At 40.9% G+C, this 16,825-nt stretch overlaps 1 protein-coding gene across 4 annotated transcripts in view; it reads right to left on the reverse strand.

Annotated features, from left to right (window-relative positions):
- The window catches only part of DUSP3 (dual specificity phosphatase 3), a 23,842-nt gene continuing 7,017 nt past the window's right edge, over positions 1 to 16,825 (reverse strand). For 2 of the 4 annotated variants that reach the window (XM_037886633.2, XM_043536911.1), the window contains 3 exons: positions 12,301 to 12,420; positions 10,663 to 10,889; positions 1 to 5,303 (listed from right to left, as the gene is read on the reverse strand). In XM_037886633.2, coding sequence (XP_037742561.1) covers positions 5,098 to 5,303; positions 10,663 to 10,889; positions 12,301 to 12,420 — 553 coding nt within the window. In that variant the 3' untranslated portion in view covers positions 1 to 5,097. Of the gene's footprint in view, positions 5,304 to 5,544; positions 5,656 to 10,662; positions 10,890 to 12,300; positions 12,421 to 16,825 lie in introns of all 4 variants that reach the window. The other 2 variants (XR_006287683.1, XM_007054755.4) reach the window with 2 other exon arrangements.

Here is a 16,825-nt window from a genome sequence, read left to right on the forward strand (position 1 = left end):
AACAATTTAACTCTGGTAATTTATTTTGTCACATCACAAAACATGAGCATTGTACATTTGATTTTTCTCATTGGAGTGATCCCCACATAATGGAATAAAACTCCTCTTACTGAACACCAGGAGTTCCAACCTTCCAACCCAGATAGAGGAAAAGAACCTGCTCGCTACATAACTTTGTGCCCTGTACATTTTCCTCTCTAGTATCCTGTACAGAAAGCTGTTTAGCTATAACCCTTTTTTCCAACTCCAGTAGTACAGGAGCCTTAAAGTGTACATGAAAGGAGATAAGAATGGCTCGTTGACAAACCTGTACAATTGCTAATCCCACTGGATGGAAACAGAGAGCTGAGATATTCAACAGAAAGCCAGTGCAGGTTCTGTTTCTATAGATCAGTACCATTTAGCTAGATCTATAGGTATAGATCAGGATATTTTTTAGAAGTTTGTCGGTTGTACTAACAGCTTCAAAGTTACATTTTAGACTTTCAATTCCAAATTCCCATAGAAAACACTGTAGGGCAGAAGCTGCCCATTTATGTTTAGGGTTGGGATATCACAGAACACGAGGTTTCCAATTTCCAATAATAAATGCATGGAAGTTACCACCTAGGTCTGTTCTATTTTCAGTTTTACACATTGGCAGAGCCCATGACATGGATGCATGAACAAAATTATTTTAGCGCAGTCAAACTAGTAATACTAATTTTAATTAAACTGGAGAAAGTAAAATTCCTGCTGTTTGTACTCATGCCTGCATCAGGGATTTTAACTGGCCCTGACCAAGAGAGAGTTCATCGTAAATATTTAAATGACTATAAAGCATTGCCACTCTCACACCTATTGTAATGATTCCTTCTTGTCAGAAGGAACATACATGTGACAGAAGATTTTCAAGTCAAAGATTGCATAATACTCAGCATTTATATAGTGCTTTTAATCTTCAAAGCACTTTCTAACCATTAATTAATCCTCAACATCCCTGTGAGGTAGGTAGGTATTGTTTCCATTTTATAGGAGAAAGGTGATCAGCCCAGTGTCATACAATGAGTCCAAATAGAATTGGAACACAGTAGTTACTGGCTACTAGTCCTCCATTCAGAGCCTACCTCTCAAATTCTGAACTAGTTTTGCAAAATGTTTGCCATTTACAGGAAACCACTTGTTCACCGTACACAGTTGCAACGGCACCCATTCATGAACTAATTTCTGGCTGTACAATGTGTTGCTGTTGTGTAACATGCAGAACTGTTGCAGTTCTGTTGTAAACAGCTGTGTCTTAGTTGCATGGCCCAAGGATGATGACAACAAAAAAGTACAAAAAGGTTTCTGACTATTAAAGTCCCACACGTCATACTCTTCTCTAAATTATAAACCCTGCCGCTGTAGTAGTGAAATGGCTAGGACATTTTTGGTTCAGTCTAAAGCTTGAGAACAGTCTTTGCAAACAACGATGATATTTTAGAGGACTATTGGAGTTGCTTTTTTAGTAAACAACCAAACACACCCAAAACATTCCTGCAAAGCAAAAAGCAATTGCTTTTGTTCTTGTTATTTTGGATCTGGCATGGCAGATTTACTTGCTCTGTGACAGGTTTGTATCCTGAAGAAACATCCTCCCTTCTCCAAAGCTCTAACTCTATCTACTCTGACAAAAAGCAAAGCGCTGTTATTTAGAGATAAAACTTTTATCAACAAATCCAGAAGAGGCATTCTTAGTTACAGCTAAAAGAGTTTTATCACTGGTACTGCACCATGTTACTACTTACCTACTCTTCTGTGCTTAAAAATCTCTCTCTCAATGGTCACGCCAGTAAGGAACACACAGCAGCAGCTGGCAGCTCCACTCCAGTTTCAGTAAAAAGGCACAGTATTTTTTTGGTACTTTGTCAATTTCATCTTATGATGGAGGAAATCTCTATTTTTTCCCTTTTAATAAGATCTGGCACCTACAGTCAAAGAGATGCACTAAGAAGCGTAACATGATTATGGAATTAAATTTAGAACTAAGAGCTCTTCTCAGACAGCTGCAATCTGCGGAATACTATGCAACATTAAAGGGCTTAAACTGGAAGAACAGATGAAAGACTGGAGGAGCACATGTGACATCACAAGTTATACTCTAACTATACTTTTCAAGTGGCAAAGAGTCTTGCGGCACCTTATAGACTAATAGACGTACTGGAGACGTATTCACACACGAAAGCTTATGCTCCAATACGTCTGTTAGTCTATAAGGTGCCACAGGACTCTTTGCCACTTTTACAGATCCAGACTAACAAGGCTACCCTTCTTACACTTTTCAAGAGTATGAGCAGAACAAGAAACAAGGAATCAGTTTTATGTATGAGTCAAAGTACTCAGTAACTCACTATAGGATATAATGTTTCAGAGCTTGCTTTTGGGTTAATTCATTTCCCACAGGCATCCGTCATTCATCCTCAACAGACACCACATCTGCCAAGTTTGAACACTGAAGACCTGGTTCTGATCTCATTTACACTGGGGTAAATCAGATGTTATGCCACTGAAATTAGTGATATTACACCACTGCAAATGAACTCTGAAAAGGTCCTATAAAAGATGAAAAATATCTCCATATTTTTCTTATCTTTCTTGATTTCCAGTTCATGTTAGTCATATGCCAACAGCGAGCAGCAATCTCTCCACCGGCTTTTAGGTGGTTCATTAAGACAATACAGAGCTGTGCAAATCCTATCATCACCACAAAGCAGATGGACTCTACTATTCCAACAAAAAATACTGAGATCCTTCCTGGATGTTTCTGATCACACTCCCACTAACTAAACAGATCAATCTAGGAGCATCTGTGGAATAAAAAAAATCTAATACCTAATAATAATTTCTTTTTAGATCACTCATTGGGTTGGAGCCCTAGCTTCTAAATACCAAATCAAAGCCAAAGAGACACAGAGAGTGTGTGTGTGTACATATTTTCTATATTATTTGGATTCATATTTGCAATACACTGATGCAGGTAAAGAGATAAAAGCTCTATTCCATCAAGTAGAAAAACAGCTTTATCTGTAAACAAGATTGTAGTATACAAAATGGAGAATGAGTAATGCAGAAAAGATAAGGTAGGTGCTCCTATTCACCAGCTTTCATAATACCAGAAAAATGGGCAACCAAGGAAATTAAAAGGCAATAGATTTAAAAATCTGATCAACAGGAAAGACTTTTACACAAACATAATTAACATGTGGAACTCACTACCACAATACATGGAAGTCAAGGTTTTTTAAAAAATCAGACATTTATATTGATAGTGAAAAGTATCCCCAAATGCATTAGATATGATAAAATTCTATAAAGGATGTAATTCAGGGCAAATGCCGAATCACTAAATGCACAGGATTCAGTAGATGGAATTCAGTACATACTTACCCTATGTGCTGATTGTTCCATAATCATCCATTATGAGGCCATTTTTCTGTGGAAGCATCTGGAACTAGCTGCTGACAGAGACACAGTATGGGGCTAGCTGGACTACTTGTTTGGCTATACCTATCCTATGCAAAGAAACTGAAGCAAGCCCTGTTTTTGACTAGAGAAGTCACATGTGGAGTTATAGGCCAAGTGACCCAACCCACAACTTTCTTGAAACCAAACAGTGTAAAAATATTAAAATAAAAATAGACCAGGAAATAACACACGGTTAAAAAAATCGAATACATAAAAAGAACAACCTAGTGCTGGGCACTCTGTGCATCAATAATACAAGAGCTTTTCTTGTTAATACATAAAAACACACAGAAAAACTGAACAAGTATATGCAGGGTTCTGATAGCATTACCAACAACTCTGCGGGTGCACCGGTGAGGCCCTGAGTACATGTACAGCACTGTGCTAGTCTTTAAAGTTATGTTTGCACACTCAGCCAACATACACATGGTAAACGAAGCAGTTCCCTCTCCAGATACTGCAGTGACTCAATGGGACAGTGTCTAAGAGAGGCCAAAGATATCAACCACTTGGAAGTAAATGTCTGCCATGCCCATGTGATGGACAACAGGGCTCATTTCTGTGTTTAAACACAAACAGTGCAATCCTACTTCAAGCCAGAATGTGCTGTCCCTTACAATGGGCAACTCACAATAAGCAATCAGCGTGTGTGCTTCTTGAAGGGAAAACATTTCAGGGAGGAGAAAGATTTCAGGTTCAAGCTTTCCAGGGGCAATATAAATAATAGTGAGATTTAAAAAAAAAAAAAAAAAAGAACCTGAAATTCACCTAAATCCCTCATGAGCAGCCAATTCACATTGTGTGTGTCTTCTGTTCAGGTTCTTATACCACACCAAGTATCAATATACCTAAGCACTCCCATTCTCTGCTCCTCACTTTCAATTCTGTCCTTTGATACTGGCTCTCTATATTTTACTTTTCCCTCTGAATTTTAAGATGAAAAAATACAGCATTTTTGTTTCTACTTAATAATAAACACAAATAACAGATATACAAACTCTATTTACAAGGGTACTTGTATTAACATCAGACTCTGGATGGCTTTACTGCCACACTCAAGCCCTGTATGCATACTGTATTGTATATATCCATACCACACACAAAGCTATACACACTAATAGGGGAGAGTGCAGACTTTAGGCACCTGTGAGTGTGTGAAATACATTTTTAAAAATACAGTACTTCAATTAAAAGCAAGTGAAGGGAGGTGCGTTTCTGCTCTTGGGCACCCATGTGGCTGAGCTGCACGGATGGGATTCAAGAACATGAAGCTTAAATAAATGACATCCAAAGTCAATGCGAAGCACGTTATGTCATGGGACCTCCAGTGGGCTCTGAAACAAACACATGTGATGACAGCTGATACACTGTTGGAGTTATCCCTCTAAAGAGCTTTCTTTAGTGCAACAACTCCTAGGAGTGATGGAGCTTTGTGCTATTTTAAAGGACAGACCCAGACATGTGGGAGATACTTTCACTAGACAAGGAGAAGGGACTCTGCCTCCCTCACACCACATGACCTAGCCTAGCCATTTGATTTTGGGTATCTAAAGCACCTAACGTGTACCCTTTGACAGTTCAGAGAGCCCTTCTGAGAAAATGCAGCTCCTCGGTTTAGGGCTTCAGTTTGCCCTCCTTCACTAATCTCTCATTGAGTTGGCAGAGCTGTTTCAGGAAGCCATCATTGGGCCCAATCTCCCGCTTCTGCCGGACAGCGCTCACAGCGGACTTGACCTCCATGTTCTGGCGAAGCATCAGATAAGCAATGACCAGTGTCGGGGAGCGGCTGTAGCCTTCACGGCAATGCACAAATACCCGGCCTGTACAGGGAGAACATACAGAAAACAACAAATTATAACTCGGAAGCACTACAGAAACACTTTTGATGGAAGGATGAATGAACAGAGTAACACTGGTCCTTCAGCAACCCAATGACTGAATTTTGAATGGTCTCAGCTAGAAGACAGGTACCGTGTCTCTGTTAGCAGCTACGCTACCATCCAGCAGACTGCAAAACAATTACACATAATAAACACCTGTACAAATTAAAGCAGAAAATACCATATTTGTTTCCAAAGAGAGAGGAATTGGACTCCTTCCATTTGCTAAGTTCCTGCAATCTTTCGGTCTAGAATAAGGGTAGCAGCCTGCAGGACTCCCTAACTTCATCTTCTGCAGAAGAACCAATGTGGTAGAGAAATTAAAAACACAGAATTAAAAGTATGCAAGGCTGCAGATGCATGGTATAAACAGAGACTCAGTTGTTGTGTGGATATAACACATTTCACAAAACAAGATACACATCCTTTACGCTGTAATCCTAGCACTTCCTATGACTCTACCTCAGTTACACCTTCCCCTGCTACTGCCATATCTCTGCTTCTGAAGTCACATTAGCATGTATCAGAGTAGCAGCCCTGTTAGTCTGTATTCGCAAAAAGAAAAGGAGGACTTGTGGCACCTTAGAGACTAACACATTTATTTCATGCATCCGATGAAGTGAGCTGTAGCTCATGAAAGCTTATGCTCAAATAAATTGGTTAGTCTCTAAGGTGCCACTAGTCCTCCTTTTCTATTAGCATGTAAGCACTCTCATTTTAGAGAAGCTGCCTGTTCAGCATACAGGATACAAATGAAGGTGCTGACTATGCAGCACCAATAGCCAGCAGAACCCCGTTACAAAACATACCTGCACCAAGAGCACACAGAATGCAGCCAGCTGACTGATACAGGATTCTGAATGCTATTACTCCAGCTATTTGTGGGGAATGTGCTGTAGATAAATAACCAAAAAGAAATTAAATAAAATATCACCTCCCTTCTCCCTGTTTGAAATCTGGCCCAAGCTGGTTTACTCTCAGGTGTCTTCTCACTGGCCCATGTTTCCAAAGACAGACCCTCTCCCTAAACACAGGGGAGACGGAAGATGCTGACCCCAACAAACCCATTGCAGAAGCAAGAGGACAGAGGAATCACACATTTCTCTCATAAAGAAAAGGAGGACTTGTGGCACTTTAGAGACTAAGAAATTTATTTGAGCATAAGCTTTTGTGAGCTACAGCTCATTTCATCGGATGCATGAAAGCCAGTTTACTTTGAACTGCAGCAGAGAAAAGGCTCTTAGCATATTTGCCTTGGGCTATTGAGATCCTTGAGGGAATTTTTTAGGAACATCAGCATTGCAACCTTTGTGTTAATTTAAAGGCTGATCTCCTAACCACTCTCCTTTATGTCTATAATATTTATTATTGGAACTTGGTGCCACTTCCCTTTCCATCTTTGCTCATCATTGCAGTATTGGAGAAAAGTTATCACTATCCCTATATGAACCTCCAGAGAAAGGGAAGTGCCTAGAAAATGTAAAAGGAAACTTAGTTTGATAGCATTCTGTCTGGCAAGAACTCACTTATCAATAGCTGGGATGTGAAATCCTCACTTCTGTATTGTTTTGTCATTATAGTTCCCACTTTGCTATTGTTTGTCTGTATAATCTCTGTCTGGTTCTGTGATTGTTTCTGTCTGCTGTATAATTAATTTTGCTGGGTGTAAACTAATTAAGGCGGTGGGATAGAATTGAGTAGATAATCATGTTACACTATGTTAGGATTGGTTAGTTAAATTTCAGGAAAATGATTGGTTAAGGTAAGGTAGCTAAGCAGAACTTAAGTTTTACTATATAGTCTGCAGTCAAACAGGAAGTGGGTGTGTGTGTGTGTGGGGAAAATGGTAACAGGGAATGGGGGTGGGGAAATTGGAATCATGTTTTGCTAAAGGGGGAAATGGGAACAGGGAATGGGGGTAAGGAAATTGGAATCATGTTTGGCTAAGGGCAGGAATGGGAACAGGGACACAGGTGTAAGATCTGTGGTGTGGATAGTGACTTGTCTGAAAAAGGAAGGGGGGTGAAGCCAATTAACTCCCTGCTCTACCATACAATACAAATAATTTTAATAATTGATCCATTTAATAACTGGAATGGACCTTTAACCTAGTTAAAAATCTATTAGTTTTTGGATAACAACTAGACAGGTAGGTCAGAAGTTGCTTAACAGCACCTGAGACTTAAGGAGCCCCATCAGAATTAACAAGGGCACTGACAAATGACTGAACATTCAGAGTCATTTTGTCACTGGTATTCACATTTCTGTGAGCACTATCCAAATTGACCAGGTGCAGCAGGACTTCCGTGCCTCTGCTACAGTTTACCCCAACTGCCTGAACCTGCTAAACTCTCCTTGCTGGTGCAGGCCTGTTTCTCTGGCTCACAAACCTACTAGGAAGAGGTAAATTCTTGCTTTTGGAATTAATCAGATTGACCAAACTGTAAACTGTCAATCCCTTAACCGCCTCCCAAAAAATAAAAATATGCCAAAGGCAGATCCCCCTGGACTTCCTAGAAAGACTTCTCTCTCCCCCTCTGCAAAAGACTCTTCAGCTGTTCAGATGTGGGCTGAGAAAGTCATTGGGAGCATGTGAAGAAATATGAAGTAAGTAGAAATAATGATTTGATGAGAAGCACAAGCTGACCTACTGCACTCTGTACTTCTAAGCTTTCAGTACAGAGGAGGCCCATGTTACAAGCTTTGCTTTGCAGCATCGCTAAGCTTATCTCAAGCTTTCCTGGGACTCTGGGGAGCAGCAAGGTATCTAATATTATACCAGAACTTCCATTTGAAAATGTTTAAGATAATTTGGTGCAGCAGAAATTCCAGGGGGCACATATCATAACCAGATAATCCATCTGAAGTGAGAGTTCTCAGAGCTAAAAATCTCATGACTCGGGGATTGTTTCTTTTAACCAAGCAGCAGTCTGTTTATTCAAACCAGACAGCTTTTATCTATGTTCTGATCCTCTGACCAGTGACAGTGTTTGGAACCAGCACGGAAAAGTGTCACCCTTTCCCTCTCTCTTTAATAGAGTCCCAAAGAAGTGTTTAATCTGAGAAGCTGCTACATCAATTCCCAGTTACCATTTCTTCTTGCTCAGAAACACTCTGGCGTTACTACAATACCTTCTGCAGACTCTTTTGGATTACTCAGCACTCAACTTGCTTTATACCTTCAAAGCACTGAACAAACATTAATTAATGCCCTTACAATTTCACTCATACGAAGGACTGTCACATTCAACTCTAGAGTAGATTAACCCTGCTCTCTGTATAAGCACTGGGGCCTTGGTAAAGTCTATAATCTTCTCCTGATGAGGAAATTGTACAGATGGCCCAAATTCATGTCTGTCTAGAGGCCATCTCAATTGGTGTAATTTATACCTTCTTCTGTACCACGCCCTCATGTGTATATTACAGAATCTTAGACTGTGTAATTTACACCCAATCCTACATGCCATCTCCAAATTTAGCCCACTAAGAATAAAAGAGTAAATTGATACACCTCACTTCACATCTGGCCCCATGATGAGTAAAGCAATGAGCAGGGCATTCTAAGGGCATGTATAGGAGACCCTAGAGGAGAAAGAAGCAGCACTGAGTCAGTTGTGTTAAAATATCTAAAAATGTCAGCGATTCCCTTAATATGCATAAAACCTGCTGCCTTCGCAGAATTAACTTTTTTCAAAAAACAACAACTTTTATTGCACGGAAGTCAGCAAAATAAATGGAATACCTTCCTAATATCACTATTCAATGTAGGAAACTGCTGTCGCTGCCACATGGGATGTTATGTGACCACAAATGGGAGAGGAGATGCTTTGTATGATGTGAATGGGAGAGGAGCTGCCCCCAAAACACTCTTTCAAGAGGTTGTCCATACACTGACGGTGTTTATAAAGTTCTGTTTCAAAGGAACAACGATACAGTGCATGCTCAAAGAAAGGTTTGTGAAAACATATTTTAAACCCCTCAGTCCAGGACAGAAGAGTGAACACATGGCATAACAAGTTCCTGAGGCAAAAGGGGGTGGGGGCTGATACATTGGGCTGGGGATATTATCTTATTCCTAGAATTCCTTGCTTCTGGAAAGAACAGAGGGGTAAAAAACAAGGATATTCCCTCTGAGCCTTCTGCAAATAGAGCTGCTGACAGAGGAAACAGCTGCTCAGAATGGACTGGTGGATGAAATCTGTGGATCATAATTTAACTGACTTTAGCTGTATTTGTTTCAAGAGTGTGAAAACTTATGCCCACTGTCAGGATACTGGATAAAGAAAAGGCCATGTTCAGATGCATGGGGGCTTATGATGCAATAATAAAATACCCTTTTTAAAAAAGGGAGAATTCCTTCACAGTCATATAAAATATAATATGCCCACTACCCCTGCTACCAGGAAGAAGAAAAGATCTAGAAATAGGTAAGTGAGCTCCTAACCACAGAGAGAGGGGTTTTTAACAATTTACAAACAATAGGGGGGAGGTATTTAAAGATATTTAGATTCCTAGTGGGGTTTTCAAAAATACATAGGTGCCTAAGGCCTAAGCCAGGGGTAATCAATTATTTTTTATCAAGATCCAAATTTCTTGGTCAAGGTATACTCAATGTTCAGACTCCAGAGAAAAGAATATAAAAATAACAACAACAATGATAACAAGTAAATAAAAAGATTTTGCAGTCCGTTCCAAAACATCTTGTGGTCAAGATTTGGCCTGCAGTCTACCTATCGACTACCTCTGCCCTATGCTAAGAAATTATCCACTCTTGCATGTGTTATTTGCATTTAATCTGCATCTCTAATATTAGCTTGTGACTTGAGTGTTGCATTTTGCAATGTTCATCCTGACTCTGATTTATGATTTTTACTGTCTTGAATTAGTGTTTGGGTCCTGCATTACTTTCCAGATTTTCCATTCTGATCCACTAATATGTTCAGGAAATATTAAAGCCTCTCTTCCTAGCACAGCATTTCCAATATTATTTTCCTTTACACTTTCATTGCTAAGATGCCCCAGCTGTTTTACTTTCCCCAAATCACCCACTGTTGTGGCAGTTTTCCATTGTTTCATACATTGCGGGGCTCTGTTCATAGACAGCAAATTCTTCATTGTATATTCAAGTGCCCTAAACTCCTCACCAAGAGGTCTAAGTCCTAATCTGAATGCTTTGGTTTCTGTTCTACTGAAAAACTGAGGAAAGAAAAAAGGAATATTTCAAACAATGAAACAAATGGCCAGTAAATTCACATACTGGCTAAAAAACAGGGCAGAGAGACTCTTGGAGATGCCTTACCATCCTTCTGGGACAGCGCACTGTCAATAAAGTCAGCTGCCTCCTCAAAATAGCGACTGAGGTTAAATTCTTGAGTGTCATTAGCTTTAATGCCATGGTAGGTGATGCCTGTGCCTTCGTAGAACTCTGCATTAGTGTTCACATGCATGAAGGATTTCCCCTCAGCTGCGTTCAGGATGTGGGTGATGCCCAGGCGCTGAAGTCTCATGATATTCTTGGCTATGAACCTGGAAAGTAAGAAGTATCAAGAAAACAATTGGGGCTCAGCAAATCACATAATCAGAGGCCAAACTCTCAGTATTTTCAAGTGCCCTCAGAATCTATAACAAAGCCCCCTGCTGTCCATAGAATCATAGAAATGTAGGACTGAATGAGTCATCTAGTTCAGTCCCCTGCACTGAAGCAGGGCTCAGCATTACCTAGACCATCCCCGACAGGTGTTTGTGGAATCTCCATCATTGGAAATTTTTAAGAACAGGTTAATCAACCTCCCTTTGTAATTTGTTCCAGTGCTTAACTACTCTTACAGTTAGGAAATTTTTCCTAATGTCTAATCTTAAACTTCCCTTGCTAAATTTAAGATTACTTCTTGTCCTGTCCTCAGTGGTTAAGGAGAATTAATTTATCACCCCCCTCTTTATAACACATGGACTCTTATCACCTTTTTATCTTCTAGGTGCTTACAAATTGATTGATTGATTATTTGCTCCATTATCTTTCCAGATACCGAAGTTAAACTGATTGGTCTATAAGTCCCTGGGTTGCCCGTATTCCCCTGTTTTATAGATAGGTACCATATTGCCCCTTCCCATCCTCCACAAGTTCTCAAGGATATCGCTACTATCTGGTGATAGTTACTCAATGCTCTGCACTCACCAGCGAGTCTCCTACAGATTTTTGTCTCAAAAGTTTATCATATTTTTAGCCTATTCACATCTGTACTGCGAGCTACCATGGTCACCACCTGTGACTAAGCCCTGCCTTCCTTGGCAGTGGGTGAGTAGAGAATATCTGGGACCCCTGAGGCTGTCAGTACCTCCTGTGACAAGGAGAATCCACCATCCCCTCTAAAATATACAAGTCTGAGCAGTACTAAGAAACCATCATGGATGTTATGTAGGAGGACTTGAAAGTCACTGCTGCTTGTTTAGCCTTTTTCTTTTCAAGATAATCAAGAAACAGTTAAAAACAGCCTACAGCACCAGCATCTTGGATCCCCCTGCCAAGTTTCAGGCCAGGGCACAGTACAGAGATAGAACATGTTGCTCTAGTGTAGGGGTGGGGAACCTACGGCCTGTTGCTTAATTTCATGAGGCCTGCGACAAGCCTCAGCACCCTCCCCACCACCCCTGCGGGGCTGAAGCCGCAAGTGCCGGCTCGCCCCACTGCAGGGGGAAGCCTCGGGCAGGTAAGTTGAACGTTTTATATTTCTCTCTCGAAAACCCCCCCCTAAATTAAGTTGCTTTTTACTTGTGTGTGGCCAGTGATCGATTTTTTTATGTGGGTCAATGGCCAGTGATAGAAAAAAAGGTTCCCCACCTCTGCTCTAGTGGATGGCCCACAGGCAAGGGAATTCCATTCACACTCATCCTCTCTGAGGCATCTGATACTGTTGATGGCCAAATACCCTCGACTTACCTCCAAGAGCCTGCAGGGGTGAATGAAAATACCTTGAAATGGCTTAGGTCCTTCCTCTCAGACTGAACAAACTCAGGGAGTTGTTCTGGGTAATTGTTCCTCCACCTCCAAAGGCCTCGCCTACAGAATCACAAAAGGTTCAATCCTTTGCTCCATATTATTCTATATGAAGCTACTGAGAGCTGGTGTGACAACATGTGCTGCAGTGCCAGTATTATACAGCCAGCTCCCTGCTCTCAGTCTCCGCTGAAATCAGCATCTGGCAAAAGATGAACCCAAGCAAAAGGGAGGCTATAATTTTAGGAAAATGGAAACATTTTGAAGTATTTGCCTCATTGTCCATACACGGTAAAAGTCGGTCCACAGCTTATAGGTCCCTTCAGATTCCTCAGTTCTATCAGATACCAAAAAACCCATGGTGGCCAAAAAAAAACCCCAACAACCCCCAAAACAAAAAAACATTTCCATCTGCAACTGGCCAGAAGACTGCACCTCTCGTGTCGGGTACAGACCTGGGCATGATGATACATGTGTTCATGCCCTCCAAGCTTGATTATCACAATGCATTAAATGTAGAAATGAAGACACATGACCTAAAAAAACTCCAGCTGGTACAAATGGCAAAAGCCCATCTGCATAGCAACACGAGTGACCATGAATCTATCACGACAGTGCCCTGCTCTCTGCATTAGAATTTATATTAGGGATAGGCAAAGTAGTTCAAAGGGAAACAGAAACCACCAACATCCTCCATCCCAAATCTTGAACTGCTTTTGGAAACAAAATCAAACCAAACTTTGAGGGTTTTGAACCTTTCAGAGAACTCCCCTACTCACCAGCCCCATTTGTGTACATTCATTTTTCAGAAGTCTCATCCAGGACTGGAACCAGAAGAGCTGAACTATGGTGAAAAATCAGCTTTCACCATATTTCTAGCTGGGTCTGGAAGCACAAATCTCATGGGAAAGCTGCTTCTCTCAAGAGCCCTGGCCCCATTTAGCAGACACAAGAGGTTTTAATAGTGGTTGAGCTTTAGATAAGCATATGTGCTATATATTTTTGGATGGATTTCTAAGTTCTGGCAAGGTGCCCACAGCTTTTAGATGGACACCTTTTTATTAGCAATCTAAATAGATAAATAAAATCTGAATTAGTAAACTGTACCCAAACTGAACCCATACTCTGGATTTTGAGGTTCCCCAGAAATTAGCTCACAGTTACCACATAATAAAATGTTAGATAATGAACATATAAACCTTATCCTTTTCCCCTGTGCCCGTTCCCCTTTTTCAATGAGTGCACATTGCAGATGAATCCTCATGTGTGAGCAAATTTTCTACATGTTCTGCCATATGTACCCAATAATTATGGCAATGGGCCATATCATTTTAAAGACTTTCATCTATTAGCCAAACAAAAGTTGGCTAATTTTCTGGCAGGCAGGATAACAGCTGTGCCAGGGGATGAGCCTCAATGCCAGGGGAATTCTACTTGGAACAGAATAGTAAATGCTATAAAAACAAGGCCAAAAGAAAAAATGTTCATTCTGTAGTGTATGCCTTGTCCTTTCTTCTCATACCTGACATTTGTATTGATGGAAGTCCTTTGGGTTTTGAAGGAATAAGAGAGCTTTAAGGACAGTAGGAACTCCTGTGTCTGAGAACCACAGTCTAGGTTATCAATAACACTAGAGGCTGGTCTCTAATCCTTACACAGTAAATGAGTTTGAGAGTTATACCTAAGGTTCTTATCAGTACACTTAGTAGAAGCACAGAGCAAAGCTTGGCCTCTGCTTATTGTAGAACAAATAATTCCATTTTCAAACAGTCCCAGAAAATCCCACTTCCTACATTTCAGTTTCATTGTATTGCCCTCAAACATTGGCTCCTGAGAAACAGAGCAAGGAGATGGCCTCTGGGAAAGGAAAGCAGGATCAGCTTCTTTTCCCCTAAGAAGCTCATGGAATCTTATCTGCTCTGAATATAGAACTCTCCCCATTCTGGCCCTGTAATATTACAATAGCTGTTACCTGAGTGTGTCTTTCTTCCTACCATAGATCACTTTTACCTTCCACAAAATTCAAGTCCTAAAGGCACATATGGCAGCAGTTAATGAAAACAGTCCTAAGTAAGACTGTAATGCAACATCACTCATGCAGCCAGCCAACCCAACAAATAAAGAGTTATAGTCCAAGCCTTGCTACAAGACAGAATTCACTAATAATTTCTCCATTCTGCCTACCAGTATCCCCAGTGACAGCACAACTCAATTCTTATTGGGATATTCATACACGTCAATTTTCTTTTCATCACCTCTACCAACAGCTTAATCATGTGAGCAACACACCAACAAAAGATTAACTCTGCCCTATAATTAGTGGGCAGCCATTAACAACTCATTTATCTTAGCCTGCCTATTGCCATGGGATGACAGGCCCAAATACATACACTTCCTACATACAATAAATGCAGGATAAACTGAAGTGTACTTCCAGTTGGAACAAGTACTTTCTAAAATTCCTCTACTCAGATGGGCACCATGAACCAGACTCAGACGTCCTTAGCAAGATCTTGTTACCAAATACATATTCTGGAGATGTGGCTTGAAGTGCTTATAGGTTTCCAAAACACAGTTTGAAATACAAAAGTGTTTCTCTGCCAGCAGTGCAGAAGTGATGCTGTTACATATGCAAGATTTGCTTGCTTTTTGACAGAACAGCAATTTTCACAGGACACAGATTTCTGCAGTAAAAAGGGAAGGGAAAAAAAAAAAAAAAAAAAAGATAAATGGTCCATGTCAGCACAGGGCCAGATGAGGGGGAAATGCAAACACACAAACCAGTAGGCTGAAGAGCGTTCTGTGCATTTACTTTTCTATGCCAGAACATCAGTGTCTGCTCCCAGCCTGACTCTGAGCATATTATTCTTTAAAATGCTTTGGACACATTTGAGAATTGTGTATTAAGATTATCGACTGCAGCTCACTGTAAGTAAAAAAGAACCCCTCACATCTAGAGCCCTGAAAATCTGCGGAGATCTGCTTTATATCCATCCACGGACCATGTTTGCAGATTTGGACAGATGCAGGGCTCTAATCACATCCACATTAATATCCTGTAGCCCTAAGATACAGGAGGTCTGGCTCTCAGACATTAATACATGCATTGGGAAAGCCTTAAATGTGTCCTGTTCTTTTTTAATGCTATTCAGATAGGAATTTATGATTCATTGGTACTAGTCAGAAACAATTATTTTCTGTGAAGTACTTCCTGTATAAGTAGGGGCATAGCCAGCAGATCGAGGGACGTGATTGTTCCCCTCTATTCGACATTGGTGAGGCCTCATCTGGAGTACTGTGTCCAGTTTTGGGCCCCACACAACAAAAAGGATGTGGAAAAATTGGAGAGAGTCCAGCGAAGGGCAACAAAAATGATTAGGGGTCTGGAACACATGACTTATGAGGAGAGGCTGAGGGAACTGGGATTGTTTAGTCTGCAGAAGAGAAGAATGAGGGGGGATTTGATAGCTGCTTCAACTACCTGAGAGGTGGTTCCAAAGAGGATGGTTCTAGACTATTCTCAGTGGTAGAAGATGACAGGACAAGGAGTAATGGTCTCAAGTTGCAGTGGGGGAGGTTTAGGTTGGATATTAGGAAAAACTTTCACTAGGAGGGTGGTGAAACACTGGAATGCGTTACCTAGGGAGGTGGTAGAATCTCCTTCCTTAGAAGTTTTTAAGGTCAGGCTTGACAAAGCCCTGGGTGGGATGATTTAATTGGGGATTGGTCCTGCTTTGAGCAGGGGGTTGGACTAGATGACCTCCTGAGGTCCCTTCCAACCCTGATATTCTATGATTCTGTGATTCCTGGAGATGCAATTCAAAACAGTGTTAACACGAGGAAAATGTTGAAATTTGTTCTGTAGACTGAGGATGATCTAGAAAAATTCTATAATCACAGAAGCTGGTTTAGATTTCATGCTGTATTTTGAATTATTCTGCTGCATTATTATCTGAAAAATATGTAATTGTACTGGTCAGAAACCTGTGCAATAGTGTTTACCCTTTGTTTCAAACCTCTGTTTTGAGGAACTGGTCCTCTCTGAATGGTTAGGACTGTCTGGATATGCTTTTCAGTTATTATCCTTCACTGTTTTATCTTTGTGTTTTCATCAATTATTTCCTTCATCTATTATATTCGAGGTCTGTTCAGGCCTAATTTTAAAGCCCGACCTGAACTCAACTAGACCCACAGCCCATCCAAACATGACCCAAGCCCGAGAGCGTTAGTCATCTCATTTTCAGATCCAGCCCAAGCCCAGCTCGACACTTCCCCCCGAACCTGTATTACCACTGCCACTTGTAGCTTGGTCTGGTAAAGGCTTTCCGCTCCCATGCCTGTGATCTGTCTCCGGCCATCTCATGCCCATGAAGTCAGTACAGCCGGAGATGTGTGACCCCTCCAGCTGGCCACCGCTGCCTCACTGGACTGTGTGCTGCAGAGGGAATGACACTGCAACTCGTCAGCC

The sequence above is a fragment of the Chelonia mydas genome, chromosome 27 (genome assembly GCF_015237465.2).
Source record: "Chelonia mydas isolate rCheMyd1 chromosome 27, rCheMyd1.pri.v2, whole genome shotgun sequence".
Taxonomy (NCBI): Eukaryota; Metazoa; Chordata; order Testudines; family Cheloniidae; genus Chelonia; species Chelonia mydas.